The sequence below is a fragment of the Phacochoerus africanus genome, chromosome 14, assembly GCF_016906955.1.
Source record: "Phacochoerus africanus isolate WHEZ1 chromosome 14, ROS_Pafr_v1, whole genome shotgun sequence".
Classification (NCBI taxonomy): Eukaryota; Metazoa; Chordata; class Mammalia; order Artiodactyla; family Suidae; genus Phacochoerus; species Phacochoerus africanus.
The window spans coordinates 23,390,206-23,409,315 of record NC_062557.1 but is presented as its reverse complement, the minus strand read 5'-3'; the positions used below and the strand labels follow the sequence as shown (position 1 = coordinate 23,409,315).

Here is a 19,110-nt window from a genome sequence, read left to right as displayed (position 1 = left end):
GCCAGGGTGACTAGGGAGGGGAAGCCGGTGGGGGGGGTGAGGTCCCATCATACAGGGACTTGGAGGCCACAGGAAGCCTTTTGTGAACTGGGGAGCTGTGCAGGGCGAGGGGTTTGACTTGTGTTTTTAAAAGATGGCTCTAGCAGCCGTGTTGAGAAGCAGCAGTAGAAGACCGAGGGCAGAAGCAGGGAGATAAGCTCGGCTGATGCAGCCCTAGATGGTGGCCAGTTGGCCCGAGAGATTGGAGGCAGAGCTGGCGATAAGGGAAATGACTGCGGTCACTGCAGTCATTTCCTGAGAGTTGTGACCTCTTAGCCCATAGCCTTCGGGGCTGATGGAGCTGGTTTCTGCTGCTTGATCAAAAGTCTGAATTTTCATGCTAAAGAAGATAAGGGGCCTCTGAAGGATTTAAAGCTGGGAGTGGCATTATCAAGTTTGCATTTTGGAAAGATCCCCCTGAGATCACACAAATGGATGGATAGGGAGCTCCCGTTGCAGAGCAGCAGGGACGAATCCGACTAGGAACCGTGAGGTTGTGGGTTCGATCCCTGGCCTCGCTCAGCGGGTTAAGGATCTGGCGTTGCCATGAGCTGTGGTGTCGGTTGCAGACACGGCTCGGATCTGGTGTTGCTATGGCTGTGGTGTAGGCCAGCAGCAACAGCTCCGATTAGACCCCTCGCCTGGGAACCTCCATGTGCCGCAGGTGCAGCCCTAAAAAGACAAAAAAATAAAATAAAATAAAATAAAATAACAAATAGATGGACAGTTGGAAGAGGCAAACCAGAGGCTGGACGGTACAGGCTGAGCTGATCCCCAGAGACAAGTCCATGTCAAGGGCAGCAAGGGTCAGAGGGCGTTCGAATCTTGCCTGCCTCCAAGATCACAGCTGGATTTCATGTGTTTTTCTTGGACATTTCCTAGAGCTGGGGCTTAAACACAAGATTTTTGCTGAAGTTGGAAGGTGGGACCTGATGGTTTTTCTCTCAGGAGTTGTTCTTTGTCTTGAACTTGGGAAGCAGATTCATCAACAGCTTTAAAAAAAGAAAGTCTGGTGTTTATAGTAATACAGATCGTTGCAGACCAGGAATATCTTTTTTTTTTTTTTTTTGGTCTTTTTGCTATTTCTTGGGCCGCTCCCATGGCATATGGAGGTTCCCAGGCTAGGGGTTGAATCAGAGCTGTAGCCACCAGCCTACGCCAGAGCCACAGCAACGCGGAATCCGAGCCGCGTCTGCAACCTACACCACAGCTCACGGCAACGCCGGATCGTTAACCCACTGAGCAAGGACAGGGACCGAACCCGCAACCTCATGGTTCCTAGTCGGATTCGTTAACCACTGCACCACGATGGGAACTTCTATTTTTTTTTTTTTTGCTTTTTTTGTCTGTACCCGCAGGCATGTGGAAATTCCCGGGCCAGGGGTCGAACCCACGCCACAGCAGCGACCTGACTGCCACAGTGTCAATGCCAGGTCCTTAACCCACCGAGCCACCAGGGAACTCCCTGGGCATGTTTTCAAACTACCTGGGGCAGTGTGCATGGGACCTCACCTCCACTCCTGTTCCCAGAGGTGGGGCAGAGCCCTGTTGGTGCCTGGCCCTTAGCAGATGCCAAATGCATTGTTTGAAAGGTGGCTGCTCTCAGACAGTGAGATGCTCAGGTGGGAAAATTCTTGGCAAAGCTCCCAGCTCCTGGTCCCCTGCTCCCCCGGCCTCTGCTGTGGGGTCCCAGAGACTTAGGCCCCTGGGACTGACTGTGCCTCCACCCCTGCAGAAGCGGTACCGTGCCGTGTATGACTATAGTGCCGCCGACGAGGACGAGGTCTCCTTCCAAGACGGGGACACCATTGTCAACGTGCAGCAGATCGACGACGGCTGGATGTACGGGACCGTGGAGCGCACCGGCGACACGGGGATGCTGCCGGCCAACTACGTAGAGGCCATCTGAGCCCGCCGGGCGCCGCCCCGCCCCGTCCGTCTTCAGTGCATTCCACGGCATCGCTCCGTCCTGGGCGGGACCCGTCCGCCCTTCGGTGTCTCTGTTTTTTAAAAATCCGCGACAGCTTGTTTATTTCTCCCCCTTCCAGCTTCTTTCGCCAACCGAAGCCTTGTACTGCCACTCTCGCGGCTCCTTCCTCTGGCAGGGTTTCCCCTTGACCAACTTCTCGATTTTTCTCTCTGGATGGAACAGGTGTCACCACCCTAGGGGAGGCGAGGTCCCGTGGGGCTGGTCTGGGTGGGAGACCTGGAGACTCCCAGGCCTCTGCCTTCTCCTATTCCTGCCCACTCAGCCGCTCCTGCCCCTCTCGACACACACCCACGCATTCCAGGCCCGGACTCCCAGGGGAGGGGCGCCCCATATGCCTGGGGTGGGACCCCGCCACCCTTGCCCTGAGATGGGGCCCGAGTGGAGAGGGTGCTGCCATTGTGCAGGGACCAATGACACAGGCATTGCCTCTGCTTCTCAGCGATGGGGCTGCAGTCCATACAAGGGAGCCCCTCCCTACCCTCTCCCCATCTCAAGGGAGCCAGAGCAGGGTGAAGCTCCTCCCTCCCTCCCGCTCCCCCCACACGGTTCCTTCTCACACTGTGATTTTGCTCTCCTGCCCCCATGGCCCGGGCGTGGGTGGCAGGCTCCCCTGGAAGCGTGGCTTGGGTCCGCTTCTCCCTGCTTTTACTCGAGGGGCAGCTGCAGGAGAGAGTGGACGGGGCGTTCTCTCCGCAGCCCTTTATCTCGCTCCCACCCCGGTCTCCAGGGTCCCTGGCTTGCCTCCTGGGCCGGACGCCCCAGGCCTCTTGTCCTGCATGGCCCAGCCCCTGAGATCTGGTCACACTGCCGCTTCTGGGAAGGTGTCTCTGCGCCTTCCCTGGCCTCCCTGCCGCCTGACACCAAGTGGACTGGACGGCCGGAAGCCACAGGCCCCTCAGTATCCCCAGGTCTTTGTGGGGGGTGGGGGGGGGTGTGGGAACGTGGGTCTGCAGGTGTCTGTGACATGTGAGCGTGAGAAGCGGGCTTTGGTGAGGCTACACAGAGCTGCCCTCCCTGATTCTCCTTAAAACTCACGGAAAGAGGGGAGGCTTCCGAGGGGGAGCAGTTCCTTAGGTTTTCTTTGGGGTGAAAATCCTGCTTTCCCCTCTAACCCCAATGGAGGAAGCCCGCCATCCCCCCGCCCCAACGCGCTGGGCAGAAGTAAGGGGTGGGATTGTGCACCTGCTTTGCTGGGGGAGGCAGTGGGGGGAAGGCTTCGTGTCTCGTATTCTCTTCCCCCATCCCTGTGTCCCGGGCCTGCAGCGTCGGGTGCCAGGGGGACCCCGTGTCACCCACAGGCCTCCCCCCTTGTTTACCTACAGCCTCCGTGAAGCAGAGGGAGGGGATCCCAGGGCTGTAAAACTGGAAGCACAGGCCCGGGGCGAGGAAGGGAAGACGGTGCTATTACCTCCAAGTCCCTTTTCTTGCTCATTGGTGGCCGTGGCGACCCTTGTCGGCTTTATTCATCTCTGGGCTCTCTTGTTACCCTTCTGGGTCTCCCCTCCCGTCTTCACCCCGCGTCCACTCCGGCCCCACGGCTGACATCTAGGCACCCTTGGGCCCTTGCAGGAGAGGGAGGGGCCCGCAGGCATATTTGTAGCCCCCAAGCCGTCACTGTTGGTGAGTTGACTTGGGAATATTTACCCCGGATCAGAGGGTTGAGCCCCTGCCTGACCCGTCCCTTTCTTTCCCTCCTCGGCCACGGCCAAGGTGAGAGCAGGTGGAATGTCTTACACACATCGAGGGGGGTTGAGGGAGGCAGAAAGGGAATAATTGTAAGAGCCTTGGGGCAGCTTCTGCTCCATTCTGTCTCCTCTTGATCTCGAAGCACAATGTGGATTCTGGGACCAAAGGTCAGAGACACATCCTGTGGGAGAACCTGCGGTTGGGAGGGGGCGGGAGGAGGACCTGGGGGAGCATGAAGCAGCCTGTTTTCACTCGGCTTCGTTTTCCTTCCAAAACAAGGCAAGCCGGCCACTGGACTCTTGCTGCCAGCCCTGTGCTCCTCCCATCCTAAAAATAGGGGACCGTTTCTCACACACTCCCAGACAGAGGAGGGACTGTTACACTGGTGCTGAGGGACCCAGGGGCTGCCGGGAGTCCTTTCTCCTTTCCAGAACCATCCATCCCTAGAAGAGCATAGAACCTGAGGGCTGGGCTGAGTCCCTGGTCTTTTTTTTTTTTTTTTTTTAGCAGTTCACAGAGTTTTTTTTTAGCCCATCTAATCCCGGGAAAGGAGATACAGCAAAGCTAGAATGTGAGTATAACCTAGTGGACCAATAATAAAAGTGCCAGCCCAATGGTGAGAAAACTGAATTCTCTCAATATTGCTTCCTGTTTTCTTCCTCGTGGCCCTCCAGGGAAAACTGTTGCTTCATTTCTGCCTTTTTCTCCCTCACGTATGCACTTTTGGGCTCCCCCCTCCCTTTTTTCTTTTAATAGCTGGAAAAAAAAAATACCACCCCAGAAACCTGTATTTAAAAACAAACAGAAATGACCATGTGAAATTTGCTTCTGTCCAAACATTTCATCCGTATGTGTGTGTGTGTGAAGCCGTCTGTTCATCTTTTTCTATGGGGTGGTTGTCTTCTTGGTCTGTTTTGGTCCCCTCCCTCGTGGGCTTGTGCTTGGGATCAAATCTTTAATGATTTTGAACATTTGACTTGGACCACAAGTGAATCTTTCTTCTGGTGACTCCAATAAAAGTGTAATTTTTACCTGCGGACTTGGTTATGTCCCTGGCTCTGAGGTGCTGTGTGTGTGTGTATGTATGTGTGTGTGTGTCCGTCCCGCCTGCTTGGGGGCATTTGGCCCATCACCCTCGTGGGAGCCCTGCCAGCCTTCAGGGGGAGAGGGACCTGTCTGGAAGCCAGCATGCTGGGAGGGAGGCAGGGGGCGGCTGTGTCCCTGCTCACCGACAGGAGCCATGGCACCTGCTTCCTCCTTGTGGAGAACTTGCCAGCTTGTTCCTGACTACACCCTCTGCCCAGCTTAGTGACATTCCCAGAAGCTTCCTTTTAACTGTCTTTTTGTTTGTTTGTTTGTTTTGTCTTTAGGGCCGCACCCTGGCATATGGAGGTTCCCAAGCTAGGGGTCGAATTGGGGCTGCAGCTGCCGGCCTGCAGCACAGCCACAGCAACTCAGGATCTGAGCTGGTCTGTGACCTACACCACAGCTCATGGCAACACTGGATCCCTAACCCATTGAGTGAGGCTGGGGATTGAACCTGCATCCTCTTGGATACTAGTTGGGTTCATTACTGTTGAGCCACCATGGAAACTCCTTAACCATCTTTTTTCCTCACCTGTCTCCCAACTAGCCAGTGCACTCCTAGGGCAGTTGATGGGGCTAATCCATCTTTCCACCTCCATTGCTTTCCCGGGGCCAGGCGCGTATCTGTTCAACAAATATTTGTTGGATTAATGAATGAGCTTGTCTGGGGTGGTTCTGCCTGGCACATAGGGGGAGCTTGGCACATGGTTGAGGAATGAAATGACAGACTGGGACCTGCAGTGGGATAAGACATGGCCAAAGCCGTCTACAGGCAGTCCGAAGACCCAAAGCCAGACTCACAGGCTTTGAAACACTTATGGTTACCAAAGGGGACTGGTGGGGGTGGGAGGAATGGATTGAGGGTTTGGGATTAGCAGATGCACCCTGAAGTGTATGGACTGACTGGCCAGTGGGGACCTGCTATATAGCATGGGAAGCTCTACCCAGTACGCTGTGATCATCTATGTGGGAAAAGAATCTGAGAGAGAATGGATGTGTGCATATGTGTGATGAGGTCACTTTGTTGTACCGCAGAAAATATCACAAGCTTGTAAATGAACTACACTTCAAGAAAACTTAAAAAAAAAAAAGAAAACCCAAAGCAGCACTTATAATGTCTGATGACACGTTTTTCCCCCTTGACTTTTTTTTTTCTTTTTTGTCTTTTTGCCTTTTCTAGGACCGCTCCCATGGTATATGGAGGTTTCCAGGCTAGGGGTCTAATTGGAGCTGTAGCCACCGGCCTACACCACAGCCACAGCAACGCCGGGTCCAAGCCGCATCTGCAACCTACACTACAGCTCGTGGCAACGCCGGATCCTTAACCCATTGAGCAAGGCCAGGGATCGAACCCCCAACCTCATGGTTCCTAGTCAGATTCGTTAACGTCTGCGCCGTGATGGGAACTCCTGCTTTGACCTTTTTAACAGCCCTGTGAGAAGCCCTGTGACTGCTATGATGGCTGTCTTACAGATGGGGTTCACGGAAACCCAGAAAGGCAGTGGTTTGGTGGAAGTCACATAGTCAGTGGCAGGGCTGAAGATTAGGACTCCAATGGGATCCTCCCAGCCTCCTGCCATGACCTTGGCCTTTGCCCCTCTCCTAGCAGTATCTCCCAGGTGCCCTGCGACTGACCTCTGACCAGAAGGCCAGGCAGCCTCCCCTCTTCTGCAGGGTTTGGAAGGGGATGTGGTGGAGAAGGACTCCAGACCCTTTGGCTCCAGCTCCAGCCACCAGCCAGCCAGAGGCTGTGGCTCTGTGGAGAGGGGCATTTCCCACTCACGGGGTGGAGCGGGTGGGGGATGCAGAATGAAGGCTTTTCTGGCCTCGGGATGAGCATCAGGGTGGAAAAGAAAAGGACTTTACACGGAGTTCCCATCGTGGCTCAGTGGTTAACAAATCTGACTAGGAACCATGAGGTTGCAGGTTCGATCCTTGGGCTCACTCAGTGGGTTAAGGATCCATCAAAGATGTGGCTCAGATCTGGCGTGGCTGTGGCTGTGGCGTAGGCTGGCAGCTACAGCTCCTATTAGACCCCTAGCCTGGGAACCTCCATATGCTGGGGGAGCGGACCTAGAAAAGCCAAAAAGAAAAAGAAAAAGAAAGAAAAGGGCTTTCCCCAAATTGAGCCTTTGTCATCGGGGAGTGACTCGGCTGCCTCTGCAGGGCTGGAGGGTGTAGAGTGTCTGAGCCATTCCTGGGTGACATAATTAAAGCTCGGACTGACACCTGCTCCCCCTCTGAAGGCGCAGGTGGCCTAGTATTTCCCCAATAGAAGGGACCGAGTCGGTGCATCCTGCTCCTGTTGACCGGTCCCCTTTTGTCCGTGGAGCTGCAGCCCCCTCTCCCCAGGAGGCTTCACACCCCTCTGGAGTGGTGAGGGGGGCAGCCTGGGAGGGACCCAGTACCAAGTCTCCAAGCCCTGCTCACAGAGAGCTCTGTGCCCTGCCTCCCAGCACCAGCCACTGCGAGGGCTTTCTAGTCCCCCTTCTGTAAGTGGCTTTAGTGTAACAAAGGTTATGCTAATGCCTCATCCTTCCAAGGAACTCAGTGGGGTGGAGGACACTAGGCCTCAGAAGTGTCACAGGGAGGTTTTTTTTACATAGGAAATAAGATATAAAAAGGCATACCCCCCCAAGACGTAATTCAGTATCATAAATTTGACCACCCAGCTTAAACCAGAAAACATCAATTCTGCTTTCTTCTCAGAAGAAGCCACCTGAGTTTGTATTTCTGGACACTCTTACTTGCACAGGGATGGGCTTTTTTTTTTCTTTTTTTTTCTTTTTAGGGCCTCGTCTGCGGCATATGGAAGTTCCCAGGCTAGGGGTCAAATTGGAGCTGCATCTGCCAGCCTATGTCACAGCCACAGCAACACCAGATCTGAGCCGAACCTGCGACCTACACCATAGCTTATGGCAACGCCAGATCCTTAAGCCAGGGATCGAACCTGAAACCTCATGGTTCCTAGTCGGGTTCGTTTCTGCTATGCCACAACGGGGACTACTGGGGATGGACTTTTTTGTTGTTGTTGTTGCTATTTCTTGGGCCGCTCCCGCGGCATATGGAGGTTCCCAGGCTAGGGGTCGAATTGAAGCTGTAGCTGCCAGCCTACACCAGAGCCACAGCAACGAGGGATCTGAGCCGCGTCTGCGACCTACACCACAGCTCACGGCAACGCCGGATCGTTAACCCACTGAGCAAGGGTAGGGACCGAACCCGCAACCTCATGGTTCCTAGTCGGATTCGTTAACCACTGCGCCACGACGGGAACTCCGGGATGGGCTTTTTAAGCAAGAGTTTTTAATGCCCTCTCTGGGTATAACACCACAACGAGCTCTGAAGAGGATAAAAGAGAGGATGAGAATGTGGGGAACTGCCACAAAGAGATAAGGAGTCCCTGGAGGAGAGACCTCTGGTGCTCACGCTGTAATTGGAGCGATCTCAGCAGAAGGCACCGCAAACTGAGTGGTGCAGGTGGGGCCAAGGGGGCATTTCAGACTAACCGGGTGGGCCAGGTGGGGCGGGGCGGCGAGGGGGGCGGTGGTGAGAGAAGACTGTGGATTCCAGAGTAGGCAAGCCTACCTTTGAATCTTGATCTCTGCCCTTTCAATGAAGTATCAGGCAAGTCCCCGACCATCTCCGAGTCTCCTGTGTAAAAGGCTTGTAGGAGGGTTGAAATTACCCCGGGTGTACAATATCTGACACAGTATAGGAATCTTGTATGTGTTAGCTCCATCCCCAGAGATGCCATCTGAGACTCACATGAGACCTTTGTCCATGTCCCTCTATAAATGTGCCTTTACAACATGCCATGGTCCACTCCACTCCCAACCATTATTTTCCGAGCTCATTGGCCAAGGATGGGTGAGAGGGAGAAGGGAGCGGAAAGGCCCTCGGGAGGATTCATTCCTGCGGCACCTGGATACAGGTCAGATCTCCTACTTCCATAACATGCACGTTTCATTTAGATTAGGGGTAGGATTGGGTTCCTGGGGAGAAACTGAGCCTCTTCACGTCTGCCCGGTCTAAATCAAGCAGTCCCTTGGTTACCCACTCCCGGGCTTTGTGATTGGTCGGCTGTGAAGGTGGGGGAGGAGGGAAGTCGGCGGCTGATGGAGCGGCAGCATCCCTTAGCCTCAGGCCCCAGGAGGGGGAGGGAAAAAGCAGGGCTGAGCCGGGGAGGGAAGGGGGAGCCATTTCTCTCCACTGACCGCCGCCTCCGTGCTCACCGCTCACGTTTCCCCGGCATCCGGAGGCCTCCCCAGCCAAGGACTCCACAATGCTGGATATTTTCATCCTGATGTTCTTTGCCATTATAGGCCTGGTCATTCTGTCCTATATTATCTATCTGCTCTAGGGGCCCGCAGCGGCGGCGTGGAGCCCGCAGGAGAACAGCGCATGGGGGAAGGATGAAGCTGACTGGCGGAGGAGCATCCTGCCTGCTGACGCATCGGTGGATTTTTGCTTCTGGTCATTATTTCGGGTATTGATTCTAAAACAAAATTACAGGAGTTTTTTTTTTCCTATTTTTTCCTCAGGTGCATTGATGTAGCATTTCCCAGGCCACGCTGAAAAAAATAAGAAATGCCAACCTCTTTTTTTTTTTTTGACACCTAATGTAGTGACGATTTTTAAAATGAAAAATAAAACCCATGATATGAAGGATTTTTAAGTAGAATGGGTTGGGAGTAGTGTGCTTGCCGGGAGGGACTATTATTTCCTAGTTATTTCTTCAAGTTAGGTGCTCAAACTCCAACTTGTCCATTGTCTCCTGGTAATTAAAGGTAAAACATATCGTTATAGGTCAGCAGAATGGCGGGCAATTTTGCTTGCATAATTGCATTAGTTAATTAACTAGTGATTCATTCTCACTTGAGGGTGAGGTAGCAAATGACGATTACTTGGGTGTGGGGTTTTGCAGGAGATGTCAATTCTTTCCCAACTGTGGGGGTTTGGTGGAGAGACTAGTCCATGACCAGTATCGGAGCTGATACCTTTGCTGCTGTTCTCATCTGAGCCTATTTCTGGGTTTCCCACAGCTCCTGGACTCTGGTGCCACGAGAGGCCCCTTTATCAACAGCAGGAGTCCTGCTGTCCAGCAGACCTCTTCCAGAACCTTCCGGATATGGTTCGCCCTTGTCAAGCAAGGGGCTTTCTGAGTTCAGAGGCAGAGGCAGTCGGCTGGGACGTCAGGAATTCACGGGCATGGCCGGCAGCTGCTGCATGCAATGAAGCTTGTAGACACAGGGAGCTGAAATGTAGACTCGTTAAAGTTACCGTGGAGGATCGCTCCGAAATTCATTCTGATAGCTTTTCCTGAAGTCTGAGTGCCGCCACATATTATGCTGCAATACGTTCTTTCCTTTCTCTCTCACACGCAGGGGTTCCCTTGCGTTAAGTCCTAGAGCACATTATCTGTCTTCATCTATGAGGCAGTCACTTTATCTCGGTCTTCAGGGATTACACAATCTGGGGTTGTGTGGTTTCCCGTGTCTCACTCTCTAGAAGGAACTAGTCATTTGAGTTTTTAAGATTTCTCATATCTTTCCAGACCCCTTGTGCTCCAGCATCTCATTCAAAGAGAGAAACAGTTATATTGTCCTCATTCTTGGTGCCTAACTAAATTATAAATGATTGAAAAAAGATGGCTAGACTTATCCTGTTATTTGGAAAAAAATCTCTCTCATACCCCCAAATAAATGTTTTTTATATTGTCAAATGGACTTTTTTTTAAAAAAAAAGAAAGCAAAAACTTTCATCATATTTCTCTAAGTAGGGTTGAGGAAACCATATATTTAGGGATCCAGAGTAGCCTTGGGCCCCAAATCTGTTGTATCTGTTCCTTTGAAAAGTCCATCATGATGATTCTCTACTTGACTTTTCCTTCTAGCATAAAAATAAACAAGGAGATGGAGTTCCCGTCGTGGCTCAGTGGTTAATGAATCCGACTAGGAACCATGAGGTCGAGGGTTCAATCCCTTACCTCGATCAGTGAGTTAAGGGGATCCGGTGTTTCTGTGAGCTGTGGTGTAGGTTGCAGACTCGGCTTGGATCCCCAGTTGCTGTGGCTGTGGCATAGGCCAGTGGCTACAGCTCCGATTAGACCCCTAATCTGGGAACCTCCATAGGCCATGGGAGCGGCCCAAGAAATGGCAAAAAAGTCAAATAAATAAGTAAATAAATAAACAAGGAGAAAGAGTAACGTAGTTCTTATTTATATACATTGTGTTCCATTTCCATGTTTTAAATAGAAATAAAATTGAGGCAATATCATATATGTCACAATTAAAATGGAAAAATTAAAATTTGACGACCAAAAAACACTGTTCTAGAAGCTTGACTTGGCAACATATTATGTGACCTTCAATAAGTTTTTTTAACCTTCAGGGCTTTAATTTATTCTGACAAATAAATGATTGGACTAGAAAATCGGTTTTTTTGTTTTTTGGGTTTTTTTTGTCTTTTTAGGGCCGATCCTGCAGCATATGGAGGATCCCAGGCTAGGGGTCGAATTGAAGCTGTAGCTGCCAGCCTACACCACAGCCACAGCAACACGGGATCTGAGCCGTGTCTGCAACCTACACCACAGCTCACGGCAACACCAGATCCTTAACCCACTGAGCGAGGCCAGGGTTCGAACCCGCAACCTCATGGTTCCTAGTCGGTTTCGTTAACCATTGCACCACGACGGGAACTCCAGAACAAATGCTTAATGGTTCATCAGTAGTCCACTTTTCCACTCTCCCTTAATGACATTGTATAATGAAGGCTCAACCGCAAAACTTTTGGGGTACCAGTGGCCACGTTGCAGGGAGAAAATGAAAATATTTACTTACCCCCCCAAATATATCAGTGATAATTTGCCTAAGCTGTTTAGAGACTCTTAACAAGTACAGTTACTCCATGGTGGTAACAAAAAGAGATAATCTGACAGATAACACCAATGTAAAAAACATGGCTCTGAACTTCAGTGCATTCAGAGATGATGTTCAATTTTCTGTGGAGCCCTTGATGTAAACTTTCCCACTAAAACATTCCTCTAACTTGGTCATAACTTATGTTTCAAACTAAAATTTTGTTTTCCAGTCAAGATAGCCGTTGTATGTCTTTACCTAGGCAATTAGGGCTCGTGTCAGTATTTTGGAGGGGTGCAAGTTACAGGTAAACTTGGTGTAGATCTTCATGATATAGTCTCCAATCGAGCCTGCTCTGAAGTCTTTTATGAGGTCAAGGCTCTTCTGTCTGTATCCATACAATGCTGAAACCACCAAGCAATTCAATGAAAACAATCAGCCAATTTCAGTTGTACACGAGTGATATATACCCCTGGTATTCGGCATAATGTAAAGACAGGAAGATTACCCATGTTTTCAATTACTTGAGAAATATTATGGTTTTACAAAATAAATAACATTTTGGAAGAAATTTTATGAACTTGTGCCATTGTCTGTGCTATAATATTCCAGTTTATATCAGTTTTAATGTGTTCACTTGGATAAAAATTTTCTAAATTTCACATATCAACTATTTGTATATTGCCATCCTAAAACATAATAAAACACTGAAAAAACTGCTTCTGTAATATAAAGTTTTGTGTAAATTTTATAAATCTGTGTCATAGGGCACATATCTTATAAACATGGGGATTGTAGGAAGTATGGCAGGTTAAGGATCTGGTGTTGCCACAACTGTGGCTCCAGCTCTACCTCGGTGTGGGTTTGAATCATGGTCCAGGTACTTCCACAAGTCCCGTGTATGGCCCAAAAAAAAAAAAAAAAAAGATTGTACCTGGCCCATATGAATGTAGTAAAAGCATCTCTAAATAACTGTAGATTACTCAGAAAAAAATTAATGTGGTATTATAATAATACCTGCTTTCTTTCTTTCTTTTTCTTTTTTCTTTTTTCTTTTTTTTTTTTTTTTTTTTGCTTTTTAGGGCCATACCCACAACATATGGAGGTTCCCAGGCTAGGGGTCGAATCGGAGCCACAGCTGCCAGCCTATCCCATAGCCACAGCAATGCAGGGTCCAAGCTGCATCTTCGACCTACACCACAGGTCACGGCAATGCCGGATCTTTAACCCCCTGAGCAAGGCCAGGGATCAAACCCACACCCTCGTGGATACTAGTCGGATTTGTTACTGTTGGGCCACAAATTGCTCAGGGGGTTAAGGATCTGGTGTGCGGCTCCGATCGTATTTTATTTTAGGAGAAAGAGAATACATTTTGGGAAACAGTTAAATAATGGGAAGATGAAATGTTGCTAATTTGGAACCACCTAAAACTTATTGTTCTGGGTGCTTTATATGGAATCAAATCCAAACTTTCTGAGTTTGAAACACATGACATGATTTACTATATTTCAGAAAATTTGTTTTCTTTTAAAAGGCTTAAAATTAACATTGTTCAAATTTCAAAATTCCTTAAAAGTATTTTTATTTTATTTTATTATTTATTTATCTTTTTTAGGGCCACAGCTGCCAAGGCATATGGAGGTTCCCAGGCTAGGGGTCTAATCAGAGCTGTAGCTGCCAGCCTACACCACAGCCACAGCAACGATGGATACTTAACCGACTGAGCAAGGCCAGGGGTTGAATCCAAAACCTCATGGTTCCTAGTTGGATTCGTTAACCACTGAGCCAGCCACCACAGGAACTCCCCAAAGTATTTTAATTTTAAATTCCTAAAAAAATGGGAATTTTTCTTAGTAAAGTACTTAAGCATAGTTAAAGTGGGAAAATTGTCTTTGTAAATTACAGGCTTTGGCTTTATCACAATCTAAAATTTTTTTAAGCCTAGAATGGCCAAAGTCATGTGTAAAGGCAAAAAGAGAAAAAGCCTTTGATACATATCTTCCGTTATAAACTCAAACATGCCAAGGCAGATACATTTTAGAAATATTTAAGAACTTTGTTCTTAGGAAAACACTGTAAGATCTTATAGTTGTGGGAAATTGCAGTTATCCACAATACTTAATTACATATTTCGGTGTTCGAAAAATGCTGTTAGGAATTCCCACTCTGGCACAACGGGATTGGGGGCCTCTTGGGAGCATTGGGATGCAGGTTCGATCCCCAGCCCAGCACAATGGGTTAAGGATCTGGCATTGCCCCAGCTGTGGCTTAGGTTGAAACTATAGTTGGGATCTGATCCCTGGCCTGGGAACACCATATGCTGCCGGGCAACCAAAAACTGAAATATTATTAGAATTTCTTGGAGTTCCCGTCGTGGCGCAGTGGTTAACGAATCCGACTAGGAACCATGAGGTTGCGGGTTGGATCCCTGGCCTTGCTCAGTGGGTTAAGGATCTGGCATTGCCTTAAGTTGTGGTGTAGGCCGGCAGCTACAGCTCCCATTAGACCCCTAGCCCGGGAACCTCCATGTGCTGCAGGAGCGGCCCTAGAAAAGGCAAAAAAAAAAAAAAAAGGCAAAAAGCAAAGAAAGAGAAGAGTTGTTGATAGTAGGAGTTCCTGTTGTGGCTCAGCGGAAACGAATCTGACAAGTATCCATGAGGATGCAGGCTTGATCGATCCCTGGCCCCGCTCAGTGCGTTAAGGATCTGGTGTTGCTGTGAGCTGTGGTGTAGGTTATAGATGTGGCTTGGATCTGGCGTTGCTGTGGTTCTGGCATAGGCCAGTGGCTACAGCTCAGATTAGAACCCTAGCCTGGGAACCTCCATATGCCACGAATGAGACCCTAAAAAGACAAAAAAAAAAAAAGAAAAAAAAGAAAAAAAAAGTTGTTGCTAGTAAATGAAATTATTTATACACTATAATATTAAGCATAAACATACATAAATGTATAGATAATTGAAACATTTTATATTAAGACTTTTTTTTTTTCTTTTGGGCCCCACCTGTGGCATATGGAAGTTCTCAGGCTAGGGGTTGAATTGAGCTACAGCTGCCAGCCAACACCACAGCCACAGCAACACCAGATCCCAGCCATGTCTGCAACCTATTCCACTGAGCAGGGCTAGGGATCCAACCCACATCCTCATAGATACTGAGCCACAAAAGGAACTCCAAGACTTTTATTTTTTTGATCATGGTAGAGCTATAATTAACAGCTAAAATATAAATTCTTCCACAAGAAATAATTTAAAAGAATTACATAGCAAATATTTTGTCATAACTATAAATGGAGTATAACATTTAAAGATTGTAAATCTTGGGAGTTCTTGTTGTGGCTCAGTGGTAATGAACATGACTATTATCCATGAGGATGAGGGTTCGATCCCTGGCCTCGCTCAGTGGGTTAAGTATCCCGTGTTGTCATGAGCTGGCAGACATGGCTCAGATCCCGCATTGCTGTGGCTGCAGAATAGGCTGGCAGCGGTAGCTCTGATTCTGCTGCTAGCCTGGGACCTTCCATATGCTGCAGGTGCGGCCTTAAAAAGCAAAAAAAAAAAAAAAGATTGTAAATCTATATTATACACCAGCGATTAACGTAACATTATACATCAACTATACTTAAAAAATTTTTTTCTTCTTTTTTGGCTGCCCTGAGGCATATGGAAGTTCCTGGGCCAGGGAGCAAATCTGAGCAGCAGCTGAGACCTATGCCACAGACGCAGCAATGCCAGATCCTTAACCCATATTTAAAAAAATATGGAGGAGTTCCTGCTATGGCTCAATGAGATCAGCAGCATCTCTGGAGCATTGGGAGTCCCTGGCCCAGCACAGTAGGTTAGGGATCCAGCACTGCCACAGCTATGGTATGGGTCACAACTGTTGTTCACATCTGATCCCTGACCTGGGAACTCCATATGCTGCAGGGTGGCCAAAAAAGAAAGAAAAGGAAAAACAAAAATGACGAAAACATTTAAAGGAATGACACGCTCAGTGATTTGCATAATGACAAACTCTAAACAAGTTAGAAATGTTTCTAATTTTAATTTTATTGTGTTAATATGAATAAATAACAAATAAAATTTAGCAAATATTAAATATATAGGTATCAAAGACAGTTCACCATAATATAATACTTTAAAAATAACAATGCATACTTTTCAGCTTTGTGCACCCACCTTTAAGTGATCTTAGAATACCTACTTTTTTTTTTTTAATTTCAAGGATTAAACTAAGTTTCTGCTTTTTTTTTTTTTTGAGTCTCTAGTTACTTGAGTAATTCTCTGGAGTTATGTTTTCTTTCTTGATGAAAAAAAAAAATATGTTCTTGGGCTTTGGCACTTTTTTTTTGAACCTAGAGAAGACTGCCCAATATACCTGTCTTTCAGATGATCTTTCCTATCTTAGTGATGTCTCATAAGCCAAGGAGCATATGTCCATAGCCCGATTTCTTAGAGGTTTCAGAGCTACCTGCTAATGGAATTGGTAAAGAAGTCACATTGCAAGTAAAATATCCTATAACCAAAGAGGCTTTTGTGGTAGAGGCTTTTGTGGCAGCATTGTGGTTTTACCCTTCACAACATTTATTGACATGAAAACCTGTAATCATATAATTGAGTACTAGTCACTTAAAGGGGTTAACTCTTGAGTAACCACCACACAAAGAGGATCATATTTGCTTTTTACTGACATGAGATGGTTCTTCCAGTTGTACCTTCTGCTGAGCACCTCATGCTTGCTCTCACCTCCAAAGGTGAATTATTATCTTGGCAATAAAATCTTTATTATTAATGGAAGAGCTGGAAGCACCAACTAAGCCATGAAGGGATGGATAAAGTGTGAATATGGTGCCTATTGTTCATACTATGAAGAGCAGCCTGATAAACAACCACTTGAGCTCCCTGAATGCTTGGACTTGGTCTTCCCAAGTACAGTAACGTACTGCCTACTTGTGAGGTCAAAAAGGTTCAGGGGTCAGCAGGGCATAAGAAGGAGTTGTCCAAAAAAATATTAACAATAGTTTCATAAGGTACAGAGTATTTTTCACAAGATGTAAACTTTAGTTTCTTTTTCTTTTTCTTTTTTTTGGTCTTTTGAGGGCCACACTCGAGGCATATGGAGGTTGCCAGGCTAGAGGTAGAATCAATGCTGTAGCTGCCGGCCCTACACCACAGCCACAGCAACGCCAGATCCCACACTGTCTGCGACCTACACCACAGCTCATGGCAACACCGGATCCTTAAGCCACTGAGCAAGGGCAGGGATCGAACCAGCATCCTCATGGATGCTAGTGGGTTGGTTAACCACTGAGCCACGATGGGAACTCCAAAAAACTGCCAAATTGAGGAAGCTGCAAATTTGGTCTAAAATGTTTTTATCTATTAATAATTGAATGAAGAGTTTGTCAGTTTACTTTTTATTGGTAGCAAGATGATATCATTTATCTACTGTACCCAAAGAATGAATCAGGGAGTTCCCGTCATGGCACAGTGGTTAACGAATCTGACTAGGAACCATGAGGTTATCTCTGGCCTTGTTCAGTGGGTTAAGGATCTGGCATTGCCATCAGCTGTGGTATGGGTCCGCAGACTTGGCTCAGATCCCAAGTTGTTGCGGCTCTGGCGTAGGCTGGCGGCTACAGCTCCGATTGGACCCCTAGCCTGGGAACCTCCATATGCCGCAGGAGCGGCCCTAGAAAAGGCAAAAAGACAAAAAAAAAAAAAGAATCAGATTTTCTCATGTTCCAAATTTCTGGGGAGGATGAGATAATAATTTTACAATTATAATGAATAATGAAATAATGTAAGTTAAAAAAAATTTACAGCAGCAGTCATGTCAGTTCCAGTGTGCAAAGGGATTGAAAATCCGGATTTAAAAATGTTTTAAATTAAACTACGCTTTTTTGTGAACCTGCTGAAAATAACTGGTATGGGGAATTGGATAGTTCAAAGACTTCAAGGAAATTCACAGTACTAAATTTCCTTTTCTAAGGGAATGAAATATAATATCTATTTAGTAAAATATTTAAAATATTCACTATTTATATTAAAAATTTTACTGTTTTCTTTTGTTTTTCTCTCTCCCCCCCTCCCATATAATAATTCTCAACTTGGAATCATCAGTGTTTTGATAAATAAATGGATTTCACTTTCCAAAGTACACATGGAAAAAAGAGTGAGAGAAGGAAAAGAAAAAGGCAACTAAAGTGTTGTTTTGTATTCTGACGTCTGCAACTTTCAATTGTTTTAAATTAGTTGTGGGTGGATCCTTAAACTGAAAAGAAGAAAACGAAACCAAGATAAAAGCGAGAACTTTGTGTATAAATAAGCAAATTCTAAACTCTGGAGAAAAAAAATTCCGCCCACTGATGGAATTACATTAAAGAAAGGTAGTCAATTTCTGACCCCACTCAAAAAAATGAAGGTAAGTCCTTTTGCTAATAAAATATAGTAAAACCTTGTTATCACTATTCATTATTTTCTCCTCAATTTTCATTCTTTCTCAATCTTATTGAATCTCTTACTGAGCCCCTCTTGCCAAACTTGAGAATTTCCCACAATTTATACCCCACTTCTGCAGGGAATTTCCACGTCTTTTAGCATTTCTCCCCTTCTTGAGCTCCAGAGGTGAGTTAAGCCAAGAGCTTAGGAAAAGAAAGGCAGCCTCTGAGAAGTCCCGAGGGAAGGGGTGTGTCTTCAGGGGAAGTAAAGTGATCAAACCCAAGGAGAGGAAAATAGGAGATCCAGGAGGGCTCCAGCATTATTTCTGCACATTAGGCATTACAGTTTTCTATTTTAATCACATGAGAGATGGTGGCAGATGCGAGACAAACTAAAATAGGCCCCAGGGCTTCTTGGAATCCATTTACTCGAGTGAATAAAACCCCACTCTCTCTTTGGGTTGCTCAAGCCATCCCTGTATCCAGTTCCCTTCAAGGCCCACTCTTTCCAACAGGGAGAAAAACTTTAGGAGGAAGTACAAATTGGTTGTGTGTTGTGGCAGCAGAATAGCTGCTTTCTTTCATTTTCTATTTTCTCTTACTTGTAACATTTTACTGTAAAACCCCAGAAACAATGAAAGATGATTTGATTGTATTAAGACAACATATACATTCCTCTATTTATAGACTTTTTAGATTATTTGTCCTAAAGAAGGAAATATATGTGTGTGCATGTATTTGTATTCATACATGTGTGCAACATATACATGTATGAATATGCACATACATACACACATACTTCCTTTGGCTTGGTTTTTGATCTGCAAAACACGAATCGAATATAATGTTCTTTGTAATCATAGGCCAAGAAGGTGAAAAATGTGGTTTATATCTGTATATTCCAAATTATTATTTGCAAATCTTCACAGAACATTCTAGACTATGTCCACACAACTTAAGCAAAGTAAACACATACACACTATTTAGTGAATCGGGGTCTGCTCTAACTATGTAAC

At 47.0% G+C, this 19,110-nt stretch overlaps 1 protein-coding gene across 2 annotated transcripts in view; it reads left to right on the top strand.

The window, feature by feature from the left end:
* LASP1 (LIM and SH3 protein 1) overlaps window positions 1-4,746 on the top strand; it is a 44,990-nt gene extending 40,244 nt beyond the window's left edge. The window contains exon 7 of one of the 2 annotated variants that reach the window (XM_047757019.1): window positions 1,775-4,746. In XM_047757019.1, coding sequence (XP_047612975.1) covers window positions 1,775-1,948 — 174 coding nt within the window. In that variant the 3' untranslated portion in view covers window positions 1,949-4,746. The remainder of the gene's footprint in view (window positions 1-1,774) is intronic. The other variant, XM_047757020.1, reaches the window with a different exon arrangement.
* Window positions 4,747-19,110: the final 14,364 nt, after the last annotated feature.